At 35.9% G+C, this 19,256-nt stretch overlaps 1 protein-coding gene across 6 annotated transcripts in view; it reads left to right on the top strand.

The window, feature by feature from the left end:
• BIRC6 (baculoviral IAP repeat containing 6) overlaps positions 1–19,256 on the top strand; it is a 183,139-nt gene that overhangs the window by 69,033 nt on the left and 94,850 nt on the right. For all 6 annotated transcript variants that reach the window (XM_056357629.1, XM_056357633.1, XM_056357630.1 and 3 more), the window contains exons 33-45: positions 641–768; positions 1,199–1,330; positions 3,306–3,521; positions 3,894–4,077; positions 4,501–4,656; positions 5,006–5,139; positions 6,776–6,929; positions 7,710–7,826; positions 8,824–8,978; positions 10,266–10,392; positions 11,262–11,372; positions 17,824–17,957; positions 18,980–19,107. In XM_056357629.1, coding sequence (XP_056213604.1) covers positions 641–768; positions 1,199–1,330; positions 3,306–3,521; positions 3,894–4,077; positions 4,501–4,656; positions 5,006–5,139; positions 6,776–6,929; positions 7,710–7,826; positions 8,824–8,978; positions 10,266–10,392; positions 11,262–11,372; positions 17,824–17,957; positions 18,980–19,107 — 1,876 coding nt within the window. The remainder of the gene's footprint in view (positions 1–640; positions 769–1,198; positions 1,331–3,305; positions 3,522–3,893; positions 4,078–4,500; positions 4,657–5,005; positions 5,140–6,775; positions 6,930–7,709; positions 7,827–8,823; positions 8,979–10,265; positions 10,393–11,261; positions 11,373–17,823; positions 17,958–18,979; positions 19,108–19,256) is intronic.

The following is a 19,256-nucleotide window of genomic DNA, read 5'->3' as shown; positions in this document are numbered from 1 at the left end:
CACTGTTGTCTGCTGCTTTATGTCCTCGTCTCCTTAGAAATACGATCTCTTTCATTTTTTTTAAAGTGAAAAATACAGGATTACTTTTAGTTTGTGAAATGTCTGTATATTATCCTGTGACTCCAGAACCTGGCAATTGAGAGTACACCATGTTGAGACAGTTTGTATTATGAAAAAGGGCAACAATATGACTTCATAACTAATGGCTTTAGTATTTGCCATGGTATTTGTATCTGGTATTTTTAAATGCGTTTTTTGTCTGTATTTTTATTATTACTGACGTGGATTAGCTATGGTTTTCTTTGAACATCTTTTCTAAAAATGAAAACTGCAGAGCTTTTGTGTAATGGAAACTATTCAGGTATTTTTACTTAGGACAGTCTTGATTACCTCTTTCATATGTTTTAAAAATACTGAAAACAAGGTGGTACCACTGCATTTTAGAATTAAACAAATACTGCCATCAGTAACTAACATAACACTTAAGAGAGTTAGATTTTGCTTGTTTCTTTAGTATTTAGTATATGGGGGTGTTAACCATTGCTGCAACTTAAATGCTTTTCTCTGGAGTTAAGTGAGGTTTAATAAGATGGATTAATATCTGGTTTGGTTTTGTTTTTTTTTTTTCTATTTCTTTCAGGAAACCAGTGGAGTTTTATAAATAATAGCCTTCACACTCAGAGTCTGAGCAGATCTACTAAAGGCAACAGCAGCCTAGATAGACTGTATTCCCGAAAGATCAGAAAACAGCTGGTGCATCATAAACAGGTGACTTCCAGCATGGTAGTAGCTATTTTCATGGAAGTATATCACATTTATTGTATATCTCATTTCTTGAAAGAACAGCTTTGGCCTTGGGACTCATTCAGCCTTGCTTTTGCATAGGTCTGGTTCTGCAGCTAAAGGGTGCCTAACCTCTTTGACATTAGTCTCAAACCATGGGGCATGGGATCTGCTGGAAGAACGTATGTTGGAGTGTACTGTTGCACTCTGTGGCCCATATTGGACAGTAAATATAATTTACTTTCTAGATAAATCTGGGTGTACCTGAGTGCAAGCACCAAAGCTGTGATTTTAAAATATTCTAAAAGTTCAAGTTAAAATTTGAACTGAAGATTACTATCGTATGAAACATACTGATCCTTTTAACATCTTATTGCTTAAATTTTCATTTTTTCCTATTAACATTTTCTTTTAGCAACTTAACTTATTAAAAGCAAAACAGAAGGCTTTGGTGGAACAGATGGAAAAAGAGAAAATACAAAGCAACAAAGGATCATCATACAAACTTTTAGTAGAACAGGCAAAACTAAAGCAGGCTACTTCAAAGGTATGATGCTCTGAAACTGTAACTGACTTCTTGTCCTTTGTGTGAAAAGACCTGTTCCTGCAAAGTCATTTTTGTCCTACGTTGACCTTATTTTAAAAAGCTGTTTCATCATGGCTGCTATCAAGTATATTCTGATGCTGAAAACAGCAGCCATCTGGAAATTTCTTGTATCGTGAAAAATAGTTTATCATTCCACAGGGTTTTTTTAGGTAGTCGTGGCCAAAATCACTAATAATGTAATTTTGGGAATGCCAGTCATATCTTTAAACTTTGAGTAACATATACAGATAGAAGTGTGAAATAATATTTTGTATGGCTAACTTTTATGCATGATACTTTTCTGGATGCTCTCCTGATTGAGTAATCAGAAAACAGTCATGCCAACGGTGGTCTCCCCAGACTAATAAATAGGACTTTGAGAATGTTTTCTGAGCTTTCTCAGAAGCTTCTTGGCTTCCTGGAAGTACGTATCACGTAAGTCGTGGCATCTTGCAGTAAGCCCCCAGATACTGAGGGTGGATGTGGTAGTTAAAGAATTATTTTGATTATGAGTTGAGGTGCTGAAATTTATGGATTTCTAGAAATGGCAACATGGACTTTGCAGGGAACACAAAAAAATGTGGTCATCTTTCTAGCTACCAAAATTAGGTGTGTCTTTAAATATTTACTCTTTAGTTCCAGAAGTGCTCATGTTCATTAGGATGACTGAAAGTAGTGCCTGTGGAAAGAGATTATAGAATGTTGGACCTTACAGGCAATCCAAAGGGAATTCTTACAACAAATTCCAGTAATTTTGGGGGAAAAAATTTAAACACCAGCATAAAAATAAAGCCATAAGTTTTCACTAACTCTGCTTGTCATGAGCTATTCTTTCCTGCCCTATCTTCTGCTTTATTCCAGCAGGTTATGTCAAGGGGGCTACTCCACTGGTTGGCCCCCTTGAGGCATCTTTAAATGAGTCACTGACTGAAATATGCTGTCCAGCTATTTAAGTTTGACTTTATAGCAGCCATGTTGCATCAAAAAAGCATGTTGAGCTAAAGAGTTTTCCCCCTGCAGTACTTTGTTTTCCCCCTGCAGTACTTTAACATCTAGTTACGGTATTACTGTACACCTGATAGTTGCATTTCGTACAGTTGTTACTGCTTTGCCTACTAATCACTTTCAGTTATGACAAGCTGTGAGTAACTTAAAACATCTATTGCATTTAGGAGAAAGCTGAAACCTTTGTGTTAGTAAACAGTTCTTTCTTTGGTTTACTTCAGTAGCTACTACTTAAATGAGATTATAAGAGGCATTTGTGTTATCTAATATTAGACTGCTTGTGTAGCTGATACAACGAACTGAGCTGCTAAATGTCTGCCCTTGGTGGATGGGAAGATTAATAAAAGCACCTTCTTTCCTCCACTAAATTTGTAGACCCTCTGTCAAAGACTCTTTAGTTTAGAGCCCTGATCAAGAATCAAACAAGTTTGATTTATGGTGGCTAGTGGACACGTTGTACCCTGTAAGTATTAGGAAAGTTGGAAATTATTGATTTATCTGATGTGAAGAACTGGGAAGTCAGCATTCTTTTAAGAGTAAATTTCCGTATTAGCTATTTTTATATGCAGTTTGCTTCATGGTAGCCATAGTTTTATATGGAGGTGTGGAAATACGAAAGAAACTTCTAAAATACATATCCTCAATATGTTTTATGGCAAACATAAAGGCTGTATTGGCACTTATGCAGTAGTTGATTTGATTATGAGTCTGTCACCTGAGATAAAATGATGTCAAAACAAATTTCTGCCGATAAAGCCTTAATTCCATTCCAGATTCTCATATGTTCTGAGAGTCTTTATTTTTTCTTTTTAATTTTTCTTTCTTCCCTGAGTTTTACAGTTACTGTTATTTCTGCCTCAGATTTTCACTGGGAAAAGATTTAGAGGTTATGTTTAAAATGTAATTGTTGCTTCAAATTTAATTTCTGCAGCACTTCAAGGACTTAATACGGTTACGTCGGACTGCGGAATGGCCCCGTTCTACTTTAGATACGGAAGTATCAACAGCAAAGGAAACTCCAGAAATTGAACCACTTCCATTTACACTGGCACATGAACGCTGTATTTCTGTAGTGCAGAAACTGGCACTCTTTCTCCTGTCCATGGACTTTACTTGTCATGCAGATTTGCTTCTGTTTGTTTGTAAGGTAAGCAGAATATGGAACATCACTCTGTAGTTACAATGGAGACCACATTAAATTAACTTTCTATTACTGCTTTTTTGTTGGCTTGGTGGTAAAAGTTAGCTGCAGCATTAAAATCAGTAATTTCTGGTGAGGTCGTTTTTCTGATCTGTCAACTTTTGTGTAGCCTATGATATGATGGCTTCGAAATTGTGTAGAAAAAGTTAACTTTAAAAAAAATATTTTCATATCGTTACACTTCTAAAATTCTAAAATTTAAGCTAGTGAAAACAGATTATTTACTTGTAAGCAAAATCTAATAATAGAGATTAAAGCTATTATGTAGTATCATAGTATTAAATATGAATAGGCATATATTTATGGGTTTTTTAACAGGTTCTTGCTAGGATTGCAAATGCTACAAGACCAACAATTCACTTATGTGAGATAGTAAATGAGACTCAGTTGGAAAGATTATTGCTGCTTCTTGTTGGAACTGACTTTAACAGAGGAGACATCTCTTGGGGAGGAGCATGGGCTCAGTATTCTCTTACTTGTATGCTGCAGGATATTCTAGCAGGTTTGTTTTCAGTTCATATTTTTCAGAGTATACGTTGCACTTGAAGCTTTCTTCCTTTAATGTTTTAGGGGTTTTTTTGTTTTGTTAGAATCTGCTGACACTACTACAATAAAACCCCCCCTCACTCCCCCAAAAAACAACAAAAACCACCACAACATAAAATTGAGATTAGTGTGTAAAAAACACAATTTAAAATTATAGTTACAATGAATCCTGAATTAGTGACTTGTGCATTGTAAAGTTAATATTTATCTGACCCTGATTATTTAAAAATTAGTCAGAACTAACTCCCCTTGAAGAAGTAGCCCTTGAGGAATTTAGAGTTAGATGGAGAAAAACAGACAGTTGGCATAGACACTGGGATGTTAATTTATAACTGGAATAAAGCTTGAAATGGAATTGTCTGCTTAATCTAATACCTAGGAGAGTTGTTGGCACCTATAGCAGCTGAAGCTATTGAAGAAAGTGCTTTGGGAGAAGATGCTGGAGCTTCGGCTGGGGATTCTGATGACTGTCTCCAGCAGTCTGCAGTTCAGTTAGTGGAAACGATAGATGAGCCTTTGACACATGATATCACAGGTAAATTATTCCATAGTCTTGATGTATGTATGTTTACTGAAAAAAGTAAAAAAACCTTTGCTGTTACTCATCTATCAAAATATCCAGTAAAGGATTTTTGGCGTTAGGGTAATTAGTTTCTGAAAATATGGGCAGAATATGAGCAATTCTTCAACTTAGTTTTGCATCTGATCAGTAAAAAATGGTTATTTTTCTGATTATTTAAAAAAGGCAAATTGATTGCATTCATTAACATTTTCCACTAAGAGCTGTAATATCAAAAGCCTTAAAATGATACATTAAATGTATCATATAGCTATGTTTTATAGTTTGTACTTGGTAGTATTAATACTCTTTTAATCATTCACAGGTGCTCCACCTCTGTCATCTTTGGAAAAAGATAAAGACATTGAACTTGAATTACTGCAAGACCTGATGGAAGTTGATATTGATCCTTTGGATATTGATTTGGAAAAAGATCCCCTTGCAGCCAAAGTCTTCAAGGTATGACACGCCTGCGTTTTCAGGATAACCTTTACATGTGAAACAGTAAAATCCTTTTTCTCTTACACTTTTTCATTAGTGGTAGGTATTTCATATCTTAGACCTGCTTTTAGCTTTTTATGAAGGTTTACTGTAGAATGACAGGAAAGAACGTAAAGATTGTGTTCACATGTCAGATGTATTCATATCTCAGTTGACCACAACATATTTTGCTTTTGCATCAAGATACCTGTATAAACAGGAGGTTCTGAGTTTACTCATATTTTAGCACATGTTAAAGATAACAAAAGCATAATATAAAGGTAAAATAAGGTCTAGTTTTGTTCTTTTTTAAGAACAGAGTGCCATTTGCTTCTGTGATTGATCTTGAGAGATAGTACTGCTAGTACTGGAATTGGGAAAAAAGTCAGAAGTAACTAGTAGACCAGCTTCAGACTATAAAGAGGTGCAACTAACTTTCCACTGTGGAATGAAAAAAATTATTAAATGCTTTCATACTTAAAATGGAATCTAAACAAATCAGAGGTAGTAAAATTACACTTAGATGTAATAGTATATTGTCAAGGTACATTAAAAATCTGAAGTATTTTGCTTGTAAAGAAGTACAGCTGTTCCTAACGAAATACTGAGTCTCCTTTCTCTGTCCTTAAGAACAATACTCTCATTTGGAGCTTTCTTACTCCTCTCACTATTGACTTAAACAGTCAGCCTCATTTGAATTAACCTGAATTACCACTTTCTTAGACAACATTACATTTTCATATATTCCTTCCCGTGTCCTTCCACTGATTACCTATCATGTAAAGACTTTTTTTCTCTAAATCTCACCTTAGCAAAAATTCCACTTAGTGCTTAATTTTTGTGTTGCTGGTTTTCCCTCCTCTTTTATTCTGCTGTCATTTCATGTGGCAGTACTCCTTAGTCCGCTTCATCCACACATATCTTTATAATCTTATTGCCTGATTGGATGTCCTCTAAAAACCAGCCAGAAAAACACTACTTCATTCTTAATCCTTCCTTAGATTTCTTTTCTATCTGTAAAATGACAGTTGATACTGAATCGTGCCAATAAAAAGACAGGCATATACAAATTGCCTTCATACAGTCTTATGTTGCTGTTTTCTTTTCCTGTGATTTGAATCTTGTTGAATCATGTAAGACACTAAGAAAAGATAATTCAACTCCTTTCTGTTGCAGAGCACAGTACAAATAATCCCTGAGCCTCACTGAGGCCTCAGGGTACTTTAATGGTATAGTTAATAATATAGTATTCTGTCCTGATAAATAACTTCTCAAAATATCTGTGTGGCACTCCACTTCCAAATTTAGTGTGATACAGATGTGTGTATAAAAACTGATAATGTGTTCAGATTGGCTTTCTGAATGTTTGAGATAGCTAACTAGATTGCTGGATTTTGACAATCACTAAGGATTAAGTAGTTTATACTGGAAGTAAAATTGAAACAGAATTTTCTAAAGCTCTTGGATCCAATCTTCTGGTTTTAATTTTTTCTAACTTCAGTGTTTGTTGTTAGTCATTGCAAATTTTATTTTTGTACTTGGGCAGTCTAAAGAGTTGCTATTTATTTTTTTCTTTTTTCCTTTTTTGTTTGGGGTCTGTGTTTGTTTTTTTAAGCCTATAAGCAGCACCTGGTATGATTACTGGGGTGCCGATTATGGCACCTACAATTACAATCCTTATATTGGAGGCGTTGGAATTCCAGTTGCAAAACCACCAGTAACTACAGAGAAAAATGGATCACAAACTGTAAGCGTATCAGTCTCTCAAGGTAAGCAATGAACTGAAAACCTGTTCAGCATCTCTTTTCTGTGAGACGGTATTTGACACTTTTGTTTAGCAGAGTATGTTAACATTCTCTAAGGCCATTAAGTGGAAAGAATTACATTTTTAAATGCCACAGTTTTTCTTTTTTGTAGTAACTTAAAGAATATTATGTTAGGTTTTTTAAAAGAGCCTAACATAACAGAAAATCTTATTTTCTAACATTTTTGAACACACTCTTATTGGCAGTTTTAAAACTTTCCTGTTTCCTCAGGAAATTTTGGAACATCTTTTCTGTTTGGCTGATAATTTGGATTGTTGCCTCTACCCTAAGGACTGAGGTGGCACACTTGTTTAGTTTGGAGTGGCACTACTGAAATGGGGTAATAGATTTTTCTGCTGCCACACTGGAGCAAAACAGCTTTTTGGTTCTTGTTTGAGAACTATTACTGTAGGAAAAACAGGCTTAAACACATGTAGATTTGGTCATGTGTCATATTAAAGTGACTGTGAAAAGAAATATGTGTGTATTTCACAGAAATTCAGTATTTCATTAATTACATATTTCATGTCTGTAAGAATTTTATGCTCAGTTCAGAGTGTAACTTTCTACATTCTGCTTCTGTTATACATAAACCTGAATCTTCCGATTAGTGATACTGAGAATTATTTTTTTTTTTAATTTTAATGTATACTGTGTATCTCTGTTGCTTGCACAGGAAGTTAGAGTAACTAATTACGTGTCTTTGATATAATTCAGTTTTACCCTGTTTGTTGCCTTGTGTAGCTTTAGATGCACGTCTAGAAGTTGGACTGGAACAGCAGGCTGAGCTGATGCTGAAGATGATGTCCACCCTGGAGGCTGATTCCATTCTACAAGCATTAACAAACACATCTCCTACATGTAACTACCTGTTGTCAAATCATCCTCTTCGCATAATGGCCATGATGCTTTGAAATTTGTACTAATTTTTTCTGCAGTCATTTAGCAGCTTAGGACAAGTTATATTTTGCTTGAATTTTCTTGTTAGACCAAGCTTTAGAGATATTTCATTATTCAGATATTTTAATTATGTGTATACGTATGTTTAAGACATTTTGTGAATCTGGTCAAATATGCAAGATTTCTTTTACAGTGCATTATACTATAATGGAGGAATTGTTTTCATTTTCTGATCTAGATGCAAGTTAACATTAAATTTCCTGGTTTTGTGAAGCTTCATTCTTGCATTCATTGTGAAATTTCAGCTGTTTGAAAGCTGCTTTGTATTTGACACTTTCACCTATTCAGTGGTGGAAGTGAAAATATTTGAATACAATTTCGAGCCCAGCTGTTCAGTAAACTTTGTGTTATAAAAACCCTCACAATGCCAATTTGCTCTTGAACATATTTTCAGTGAGTTGCACTGCCCATCTTTTAAGATGTGCTTTTTTGTAGCTCTCTGGATAGCTTAATATGCATGCAGTCATTAGTTGAATATCTGACGATGGAATAGGTGTAGTGACATCCTCAGCCTTTACTCTCTGGAAGTTTTACTGACTGCAGTAGTTTTACCATAATGCGTGAGAGAGATTCCAATTGTTTGTCTTACCATGGTGTTATCAGGGTACTCCTTTAATACGTGTTTAGCAAAAAGTGTGAAAACGTGTTTGTGCGGGCTCACTTTCCAAACAGTTTTTGTGAAGGTGGAGGTGCCTGATATTCAAGTATGCAAGGGTACTTGTTCACAGTATGGTAGTCAGTAGTCCAGCTCAGCTGAACAATAAATTGAAGATGTTCTTGTGAATTATAAGTGTCTTTCCCTTAAGTATGAAATGCATGGAGATAAATGTGAGATTGCTTTTAGCAACTTTTACAAAATAATTCATGGGGGGGTGGTACTTTTTCTTTTGTTTTTTAGTAACCCAGTCTCCTAGCGGAACAGATGATTCACTGCTAAGAGGATTACATGCTGCTAGCCAAAATGCTCAGTTGATTGTACAGTTGTCATCTATACCTATGCTGAGTGCATGCTTCAACAAACTCTTTTCCATGCTACAAGTCCACCATGTTCAGGTATAGAATTGTGAACTTTGGAATGTTTTGACAGTGTTTCCCTCTAAATTTGAAAGTTCTTTTCCTGTACTTCTTACTACTTAGAATTCAAGTAACCTGTTACATAATGTACTGTATTGCTGATGAAGCTGTCATGGACAACAGTACCAATAAATTAGTAGACAAGCTGCTGAAAGCTTTTATCAAATTGGACATTTCTTGTTACAGTGAAAAAGTGGGTATACATTTTCATAGTTAAAAACAAGTTCGTAGATTCCCTGAAAGATAATTGTTAGCTTATTAGTGAAGAGTATCAACAAGTGTGCAGTCTCCATCTGTGGAGTTTTTCAAAACCCAGCTGGATAAATGCCTGAGAAACCCATTCTGACGTCGCCTTTGGTCCTTCTTTGAGCAGAGGAGGTCACTTCCAACCTGAATTACCCAGTGATCCTGAATCATAGAATCATTTAGGTTGGAAAAGACATTGAAGACCATCAAGTCCAACCGTTAACCCAGGACTGCCAAGTCCACCACTAAACCGTGTCCCTAAACACCGCATCTAGTGTGCTTTTTGAAAAAATCATTGGTTTAGCAATGCTTTCCTCAGAACATGTACAGGAATGCCATACATGATATATATGAGTGATTAGGTGCGTGCCTGCCTGCCTGTTCATATTTTAATTGGCTGGCTGACTCCATCCTTCAGTCATTCTTTAAATATCTCATCCAAAATACAGTTGTGTGATGTAAAGGGTCTTGATACTTCCCCAGAATATCTAAATAGTTACTTTCCTCAAGGGATTTATGCAGTGTGAGCGTTGGGGTGTGTGTGATACCAAAGGAGGTTTCCCAGTAATTACATTGGCCTTTTGAATAATTTCAGTTCACTGGTAAAATCACTTTATTGTACTGAGACATTCCAAAAGCTTACATGCAAACCAGCATTTCAGGTGTAAGGTTATAATACAGACATTTCTGGGCAGTGTTTAAAGCTGCTTTTTTTTAACATAAGTTTAAAGAAACTTCTTAAGAGAACTTACCTGTATTTAGAAGAACTCGATTACAAAAACGTAGCAGAGGCATTTGCTGGTTATGCTGAATTTGTCTTGAATATTCAGGTTTATCAGAATCTTCAAATCTAATCAAGGGGAGAGAGAGAACGTGTGTTACCAGTGAAACAGTAGCAGCTGAGAATGTAGATAAGGCTTTTAAACTCAAAACAGATAACTGCTTTGGAGTTCTGGAAAAACACTTGAGTTTGGTCTGATAGTGGTTTTTTCCTTTTTTTTTTTTTTTTTTTTTTTTCAGCTTGAATCCCTTTTACAGTTATGGCTCACATTAAGCCTGAATTCCAGCTCCTCTGGAAGTAAAGATAGTGGCGCTGATGTTTTCCTTTATAACGCTAACCGAATACCTGTAATTTCCTTGAACCAAGGTAAAATACATTGAATATGGGAAATTAATTTTCAGAAAGTGTAAGACAGGTTGGGTTTTTTTTTTTAAGTACCCAATTGTTGCTAATGAGTAAAAAGTATTATAATAAGTATTCTTGATAAGATCAGTGTTGGGATAACTACTCTGTTCTTGTTAAAGAGCTCTTGGGCTCATTATCTTCTCGACATGAAAACTGTGTAGCTAATATGTAACTGAGATTCTTTGATTTTGCATAATCTTCTCAGAAACTAATTTGTAAAATCTGTGGTTCTTAACTCATAATTATTCCCATTACTACTTAGTATGAGGTGAACTGTGCACCTGTACGCACTTCTCTGACAAACTTCTTCTTCTTGTATACTGTCCTATGATCCCTTTATTTTCAAAGCCGTTGACGGAGGGGGGAAGCACTGTTACTTTTTGGCATCAGACTACTATCTAGTACAAAGACATGTCAATTTTATACTGTAGACTACTGTCTAGTACAAAGACATGTCAATTTTATACTGTATAGTTTAGAAAATTTGTGGTATCATGTGGTGATAGTCCAAAATGTTAATGCTTGCTATAATGAACCTGTTACACTGACTTCCACGAGAGCATTTTGCAGCCAGTTTCTTTGCATCATTTTCTCTGAGGTGTCAGGGTCAGGACATTGTAGAAAGTTCTGTGGGGCAGTTCCTGGGAAGTGTTGGTGAGGCTGCTTTACCCAATTACCTGGAACAATAGTTGTCAAAACAAAGTAAATACAATAAACAATTATATTAATAATAACAACAGTAATAAATATAGCAGCTTGCAGTAAAAATAAGAATTTCATAGTAATACCTTGAAGATTAAAGCTTGGAAAAAACATGTTTTTCTTGACAGCTTCAGTAACTAGCTTCCTGTCAGTTCTGGCATGGTATCCTAATACCCTACTCCGGACATGGTGCCTTGTGCTTCATAGCCTAACTCTCATGACAAATATGCAGCTTAATGGTAAGTTTTGGGTTGTGGGTTTTTTTTTTTTAAATGTTGATTGTTCTAGTGATGTACAAATGAGTGTTGATTCCCATCTGAAAGACTACCAGAACTTTCCTTTTGTCATGTAAGTAGTTTTTCTGGTTCTCCATAACTTCAGGCTTTTTAACAGTGGGGTCCTTTAATTGCTTGTACCATGGGAAACTGAAACTGTAGTGGTAAAAGAAAATATCATTGTAAGTAGCTTGACAGCGTCTCCTAAAAATTAATTTTAGGACTAGCTAATGATCCTTGGGAATTAGTTTCAGACTACGGGAAGAGATAGCAGAGAGGAAGGATTAAGGTGCTATGAGAGATTCATGTTTTTCTTAGCAGTAGGGATATTTTTGTAAATATACAGCCACTAGTTACTGCTTATGTTAAGCTATCTGAAAATGAGCCCCTAGAAGCTGAATCTATTAAAAAAGAAATCCAGCCCTTTCATTTCATTTCCCTATGCACATCAGATATCTTACATTCTGTACATTGCTCCATTACATACTAGAGAGAATCTTGCTTTGTGAATGAGATTTTGCCACAAGACGGGTAGAAAGTAAAGGTTGTAACTTTAAAATGAAGACATTAAGCTTCTAAATGGCTTGCTATCATAGGGCAGCTGTCGTGAGGAATGCTTTGGTGGCCTTGTCCTCAAAGCTAAAGAAGGTAAGCAAACAGTAAGAACTGGGAGACTGGAATCTTTTAAACCCTACATGTTAGACCATGTCAGAACTCTTAAATTCTGTATTCACTCCAAACATATGTAGTAATTACAGAAGAAAGAAACCCAGAGCCACCTGAAGATCACACTTACATGAAGCAATTTGCCACCCTGTGATGACACAGCTATTCCCCACAGTTTTCCTCAAAGATGCTTATGAATCTTTTCTCATATATGCCATTTCAAATTGTTGGTTTTTGGATGCACTTTTTTCTTCAAGTTTTCACTTAATGTCCCTCTTCTGTGATGTTATTTAGAGATCAGTCTCAAAAGTCTACTGAAATTTTTGCTGTTAGGTGAAGCAATAGAGCTGTGAGTAAACTAATGGAAGAGACTTAATTGATATTCACAAACTGAGACATCCATCTTGTTGTTGGTATTTGAGAATAGAATGTGGCTTGATTTGTAGGATACCAGTGCCTGCAGTTAACACCCGTTTATATTTTCAACACTCCAATTAGTAACTGTAGACTAGCAATTTCCAAAAACTGCTGTGTGTACCACTGAGACCATATGTGAATCTCTTCCAAGTGGTACAAAGCTCAGTGTTACGCTGTGATGCTGACAGGCAGCTGCATATTTGCAGGAGTTTCTTAGCAGTTGCCTGAGATCAGCAAGTGATGATTTGAATGAAAAGCTGCTCAGAAGCAATCACTGTGATTCATCGCAGGCACACCTCAGCACATGGATGTGGTTGTGCATTTTTGTGTATATAGGATTGTGAGCCCAAGGTTGGAGTTGAGTTGGAGATGCAAGCTTGCTGGAGGGTAAATTAAAGGATTGAAAGTGTGTCTCCTTTTATATATGTGTGTGGATTAACACAGATAAATATTCTTTAACTGCCCCTTTCCCCATACTCAATGATAGAACCAGGAGCTAAGTAGGTTTAAGCACCCATCAGGTAATTTCTGTGCCAGTATTCCTCAGCTGCCAATGAGTCAAGATAATATTCTGTCTTAATGGCACTGAGTTATCACATTTAAGAAGTGAAATAATCTCTGTTCAGTTCTTGACAATTGAAGGTAGGATCCATCAGAGCACTTTTCCAATCAAAAATTTTGGTTTCCATGTGCTTTAGTTCAGAACTGTGACTAATAATAGTCTCTTAATCCATTGCAGACAGTGTCTCACAGGAGTTCTTATCAACTTACAGTTTGCAAGATCCTGCTTTCCAAGAGAGATAGGGGTTTGGATTTTTTTTTAAATATATACAGCCAGTAGAGAACAAACAATTTAAAGACAAGTTGGTCCTGAGACTGGTGAAATGTATGTCACATGTCAACTGTCTTTGGAGTCAACTTCCTCTTGCATTTGTCTTTAATTCTGTAATGTTTTAAGCTATGAAGTACAAATTGTTCACATATCTTCACTGTATTGCCAAGTTATGGGTAGGGTTTTTTTCTTTTTTGTTTAAACCATTAAGATGTCAATTACAGTTAATGGGGAACAATTTAGGTTAGTCTTGCTAGATGTGTGTGGTTATAAAATGAGGTTCTTTGCCCTTTTAATACCCAAAATACAACAAGCCCCCAGACGTGTTCATTTGCAGAATATCTTCACTGATGAAAAAAACACCACCACTAAAAATATTTTATTCAGATGATTTCAGGTGTAATAACCCTTTTCAGATGCACTAAGCCTTTTAAATAAACAAGAAAGCACCTCTTCTTGACATAATCCTTTTTAGATAATCATATTTGCTGTTTCAGAAACTGAAAAACAACTTAGAGATATAATTGCTTATAGATGATTCGATAAACTCTTTTTGCAGGTGAGCATTTTAGCACTGAGAAAATCCCACTATCCCTTTTTTCTGAACCATTGGATCTCAAAGCCTTCTCACAGACCCTCCTTCTTAGGTTTGCTTTATTGAGCTGAGATTCATTATTGCCATTTGATACATAGATTCAGCCATTCTGTTTTCCCCCGTCTTCCATTGAAAAAGAAGAAAGGAAACAAAAGGGAAAAAGAAAAGGCGGGGGCAGGGTGTGTGTGTATGTGTGTGGGGTGTGTGCAGTGCTTTTTCATACTTCTCCATCCATTCTAGATAAGGGTCTTGCCTTATTTGCATTTTATGAGTAGTCTCTTTGAACCCACTTCTGAACCATTGTACTCTGAAGATTAAGGTGTCAGTCGCTTTTTCTGCAAGAGGTCAATGAATTAGAAGTTTTTGTCATGAGAAATGAGGTGGTTCTAGAGATCTCATCCTGACAACATTTTTTTTCAAAGCCGTTTCTTAGTTATTTTTCCAAAACCCCAGATCTCTATAGTATTAATCAAAGCTTTTTAGTTGGTTCCTTCCCCCACCTGAGTATAGGGCGGATTCTTATGGGGAACTGGCCTGTGCTGGGATTTTATGAGTAACCACTGTGTAGGCCAGGTCAGTTCATGGTCAGAAAATCTTACTTCAATATGCCATTATGTGCTGATAAATGTCATCAGAATAGGAGCTCAGGCTATGTAATTTCTGTGCTTCAGAAACTCTTATCTGAGGAGTGCAAGATATTTTTCAGGGATAAACCCAATGCCCACGTCATTTCTATTTGGAGCAATGACCTTAGTTTACAAGTTCCAGGGACAAATTTTGCAAGGATGGTGTTTAAAATCAGTATTTGATGGGTGACGTCTAAAAGCATTTAACATTAGGTAAAGGAAGGTGGATAGAAGCAAATCTACAATGATACCTGGCTAAGAAGTATTTCAGCACTACAGTTGCTCTAAAGTAAACAGCTGTAATCTGTCAAATCATTCTCATGGTGCCTTTACTCATCTGTTCCTTTAGTAAGAACTATTCATGCTCTCCTCACATGCCCTTTTGCTTATCTTTTATTGTTGTCACCAGAAATACTGTTTGGGAGCAGTGTTTTGAGGATAAACACACCTGACAGAGTAGATAATGTAGATGCATCCTGAAATCTGTAGTTAAAATGTCAAAGGAAACATGTCAGACTAAAAATACAATGTAGGAAAGAAAAGTGGGGTTTTACATTGTAGGGATATTTTCAGCTGTTAAATATAAAATATAAAAATAAAATAACATATGAAGTAATCAAGCTGTATTTATTCAGTTATGGCACCAACCCTATCATAAAACAGTAGGAAAACTATGGATCCTTTTAATCCTGGAAGGAAATGAGTTGAGGTTTAGCATGACTTGGCTATTGTGTGTCAAAAGAAGATGGGCTGGGACTGTACATGCTGGGGGAAGTTCTAACATACATCTGCTTGTATTAAGATGTGAAGTCTTTGCAAGTAGCCACATTTAATTTTGTAGTTACAGTACAAACCTAACAAGTGAAGGTGCAAACAGCACGAAAATGCTGGAGTTCTTAAAATAATGTTACTTTCAGAGAAACACCAAGTGAACAAATTAAATGACTTAAAGCTACACCCGAATTGTGCCCTGTTCAGAAAAATGCAAGCGTACGTATTCTAAAAGCTGTAGTTTCAATGGAGAGTTTGATTTGTTTTGTTTAAAAAACAACATTGACTGTTACTTTTTTGTTGTGTCACACTGGTCATGATCCTTATAGACTTCGTAGGTGATTTGGTGTCTCTGAAGAAAATTAAATACCTTCTGTCAATGAAGATACCATTCAGGAATGCAGGAAAGCACAAAAGCACTTTGAACCCTTCTTCAAATAAAAATACAAAAACTTTGGGCACTTTTTACACATTTTAAAATCAATTTGGATACTCAGTAAGTACTTTTGGACAAACTCAGGTGACATGTAGCTCAAAACTGAAGTCATATACAAAGTTGGAATGATGCAATTACATTGAAACAATGAAATGTTTCAGAAAACTATGAAAAAACAGAATAACCAGATTCAGGTTAACTTCTCATTTTGATTAGTTATGCCAGCTGCAGTTGAATGTAGTTTCAGTGACAGTGATTTGTCTTAAACTTCGAAGAAGTTTGTAAGTGGAACTTTTCCCCAAAAAAACTCCAAAAGGCAGTAATATAACAGGTCTAAGTATACATGCAAGGGCTTGAGCTTAGCAAGTTAGTGTTCTTAATGACCTGAGTGCCATATTCATTTTTAACATGTATGATGATATGCACAGAAACACCTCCCAAAGCCAACAACCAAACCCAACCCCCATCAACAGCCTACATACCTAGTTTTCTTAGAAGGAGGATCAGTGTATTGTGTGTTTTACTTCAGTAGATGTTCAGGGGTGCTGATTCAGCAGGGGAAAATAAACTTGATCAGTTCACCCAGACCGGTATTTCCAAGGCACGTCCTGCAGTGGAAGGCGTTGTTCTGAAATGCTTTTTGTTTCAGAGAACCTGTGAAATTTTGTACTTCCTTTTTATAGACTTGTCCCCAGCAGACAAGACTTCACCTTTTCATCCTTTGCACTATTAAATGTAAACTAGAGCAGCCTGATTGTCTAAAATACAATGAAACTGGAATACTGTGGGGTGCTTTCTTTTATTCAACTCCAGCTATTGCCCATGCCATCAGTCATAGCCATGCAGTCTTGTTCCACTACTAATGTAGTTAAATCAATGCAAAATGGTTTGTGTAGCTGTACAAGGAATACTTCCAGTGTAAGTTTTCTGCATGCAGCTGAAGAAAGAAATTGGTTTATTGTTTGAAAATAAAATGGCATTTGTTAAGGGGAAAACTTACTGTGAATTACCTTCTCCTTCCATCTTCCTGTAAGCATTTCTGCTCATATGTGTCATTCTGCTGAAGTGTGTTTGCAATGCTATTTTTACTTCATTGCTCTGAAAGCTTTACAATGGGGATGGAAGCAGTCAGGGTTTAATTCTGGTTTTGACAGAGATGTTTCCCTCCTGCTTAGGATCTTTAGTTTAACTTCCCTTAGTTGAAGGAAATTATTATGAATGATGAAGACTCTGGTAAACAGCATGACTAGCATGTAGTTCAGGATTTGGTTCTTTTAAAAGCCTCCCTAATTAAGAATCTTATCTTGGGATGCAAAAGGGTACCAGCCAAGCTCTCATACCAAAGCATCATTTCCTCTTGATTTAATAGTTTATATATGATGAGGTAATCTGAAAGTGGTTGCATCTTCAGCATGTTAATAACCTGTAACTTCATTTAGCTAGGTGTAATATTGTAAGAATATGTTTTTTATTCAGTCGGTAGCTATGCTTTTTTTCAAGTTGTATTTTGAATTGATTCAATATACCACTACTGAATGATGAGTAAGACTTCACATTAATAAAGATCATTTGTTTGATCGTTGAAGGGTGTATTTTAATTCTAATTCTGGTCTTCAGAGTCCTTATCTGTTAAGGTCCCTACAGTTTTAGTCAATGGTGAGAAGTCTCCGAGTATGCCAAAGACAAAAATGTCTCTTGTTTACAGGATAATAGACCATGTGGTATTTGGCAAACTAACAAATGCATTTAAGCCTTGTTAGGGTGTTTTAATAGCAAAGAGAAACAAATCAAAATGTATATATTGCTTCTACAAGGGGAAGCTCTACTTTCAGGAATACTGCCTTAGCAAGCTTGGAACGCTGGTGGAACAGATTTTGGGGGGCTTTATTAGCTGTACTTACTGAAAACCCTACTCTTAAAATTGTAGTCCTGAGTAAGCAGCTTTTGGTAGCTTATTTTGCTGAGAATATTTACACATCATGAAACAAGTATGAGGGATATGCAGTGTAAATGTTTGATTTACACTGAGTGCTTAAGATTATGGATTTAATTTTGATGTCTTTATTTTTAAGCTGGTCCAAGCAGTGCCATTGGAGCTCAGGAAAGTACTGCCCAATTGTTGGTGTCGGATCCAAACCTCATTCATGTGTTAGTGAAATTTCTTTCTGGCACTAATCCTCATGGAACAAATCAACACAGTCCACAGGTAACTAACTAGCAATTAAAATAGAGGCAAAACTCTTTGTAATAGGATTTCAATACAGTTGACGTGAATGTATGTCATTCATAATGTGTTATATCCTTGCTTTCTTTTTTTTATGGTTATAGTCTTAGTGGGTTCTGATGAGCAATCACAGGGAAGTCATGTTGGTGTTACACTCTGAGTAGCAATCATACGTTTTTACAAGCATCTGGAGACTTACCAAAGGGAGAGAATGCTTTGTGATATGTCAGTTAATGTGTTCCATGTTAGGATTCCATAGGTGCCTGCATGAAAAAAGTAACAGAGTTCAGTCAGTTTACTGAAATCTTGCTGGATTGAGATAAAAATGCCAATGATGATTAAATATAAATATCTAGTAATTCCAGAATTTAAAATTATGTTGTTTAATTTCTGCCTGTTTCTGAATTCGTGTGGTGTCTACTGTTTCTCCTGATTTCAACTAATGGCTTTTTTCCTTTTTGCAGTCTTTGAAACATCTGTGAATAGTGATGGGGAAAAAAAAAAAAAAAAGCTCAAGTTAAATTAATTGTATGTAATATTTGACAGGAGTCTCAGAAACACATACTTTGGGAGACAGAAAACACCTGTTATTTCCAGTACTTTCCAGAAAGTACATGGTCTTTTCCAGAACTTAAGCATTGTGCAGTACCATTAATTTAAAGCGCTTACATGTAAATGTGTAGTTTGTGGAAAAACATACAGATTAGCATAGAAATGTATTCTGTGTGAAGTGTAGTCGTACATTGCTGTGAAAAGATCAAGTCTCAAGCTGTAAGAGGAGTCTTAGGCAAAGAACTGAGTTATTTGCTTTTTACTCATGGTTAGTGATAGGAAAACAATATAAATTGATATGGAATAGTTCTTATGTGAAACCTTGTAAAAAAAGCAAGTTAAGCTACATCATAATTTTCTGTTCTTAGAACAAGTTCTTGTTAGATACTACTTAATGCTCTTGAAGACATTTCAGTTTTACACAATACTTAATAAAATGCCTTTCCCTCCAGGTTGGGCCAACAGCGACGCAAGCTATGCAAGAGTTTCTTACTCGATTACAAGTGCACCTTTCTTCAACTTGTCCTCAGATGTTCAGTGAATTTTTATTGAAATTAATACATATTCTTTCAACAGAAAGGTAAATTTAACTTTTTTTTTCCTTTCATGCTCTCTTTGTCTTCAAGATCTATGTGAGTGTCAATTACAATTAAGATGTGTATGTCTCGCCTTGTCATACTGTCAACTTATATATGGATGGAGATCATAGGTGTTGGGGCAGTACTGCCA

Source organism: Falco biarmicus, chromosome 12 (assembly GCF_023638135.1).
Source record: "Falco biarmicus isolate bFalBia1 chromosome 12, bFalBia1.pri, whole genome shotgun sequence".
Lineage (NCBI taxonomy): Eukaryota > Metazoa > Chordata > Aves > Falconiformes > Falconidae > Falco > Falco biarmicus.
This window is presented reverse-complemented; position numbering and strand designations above follow the sequence as displayed.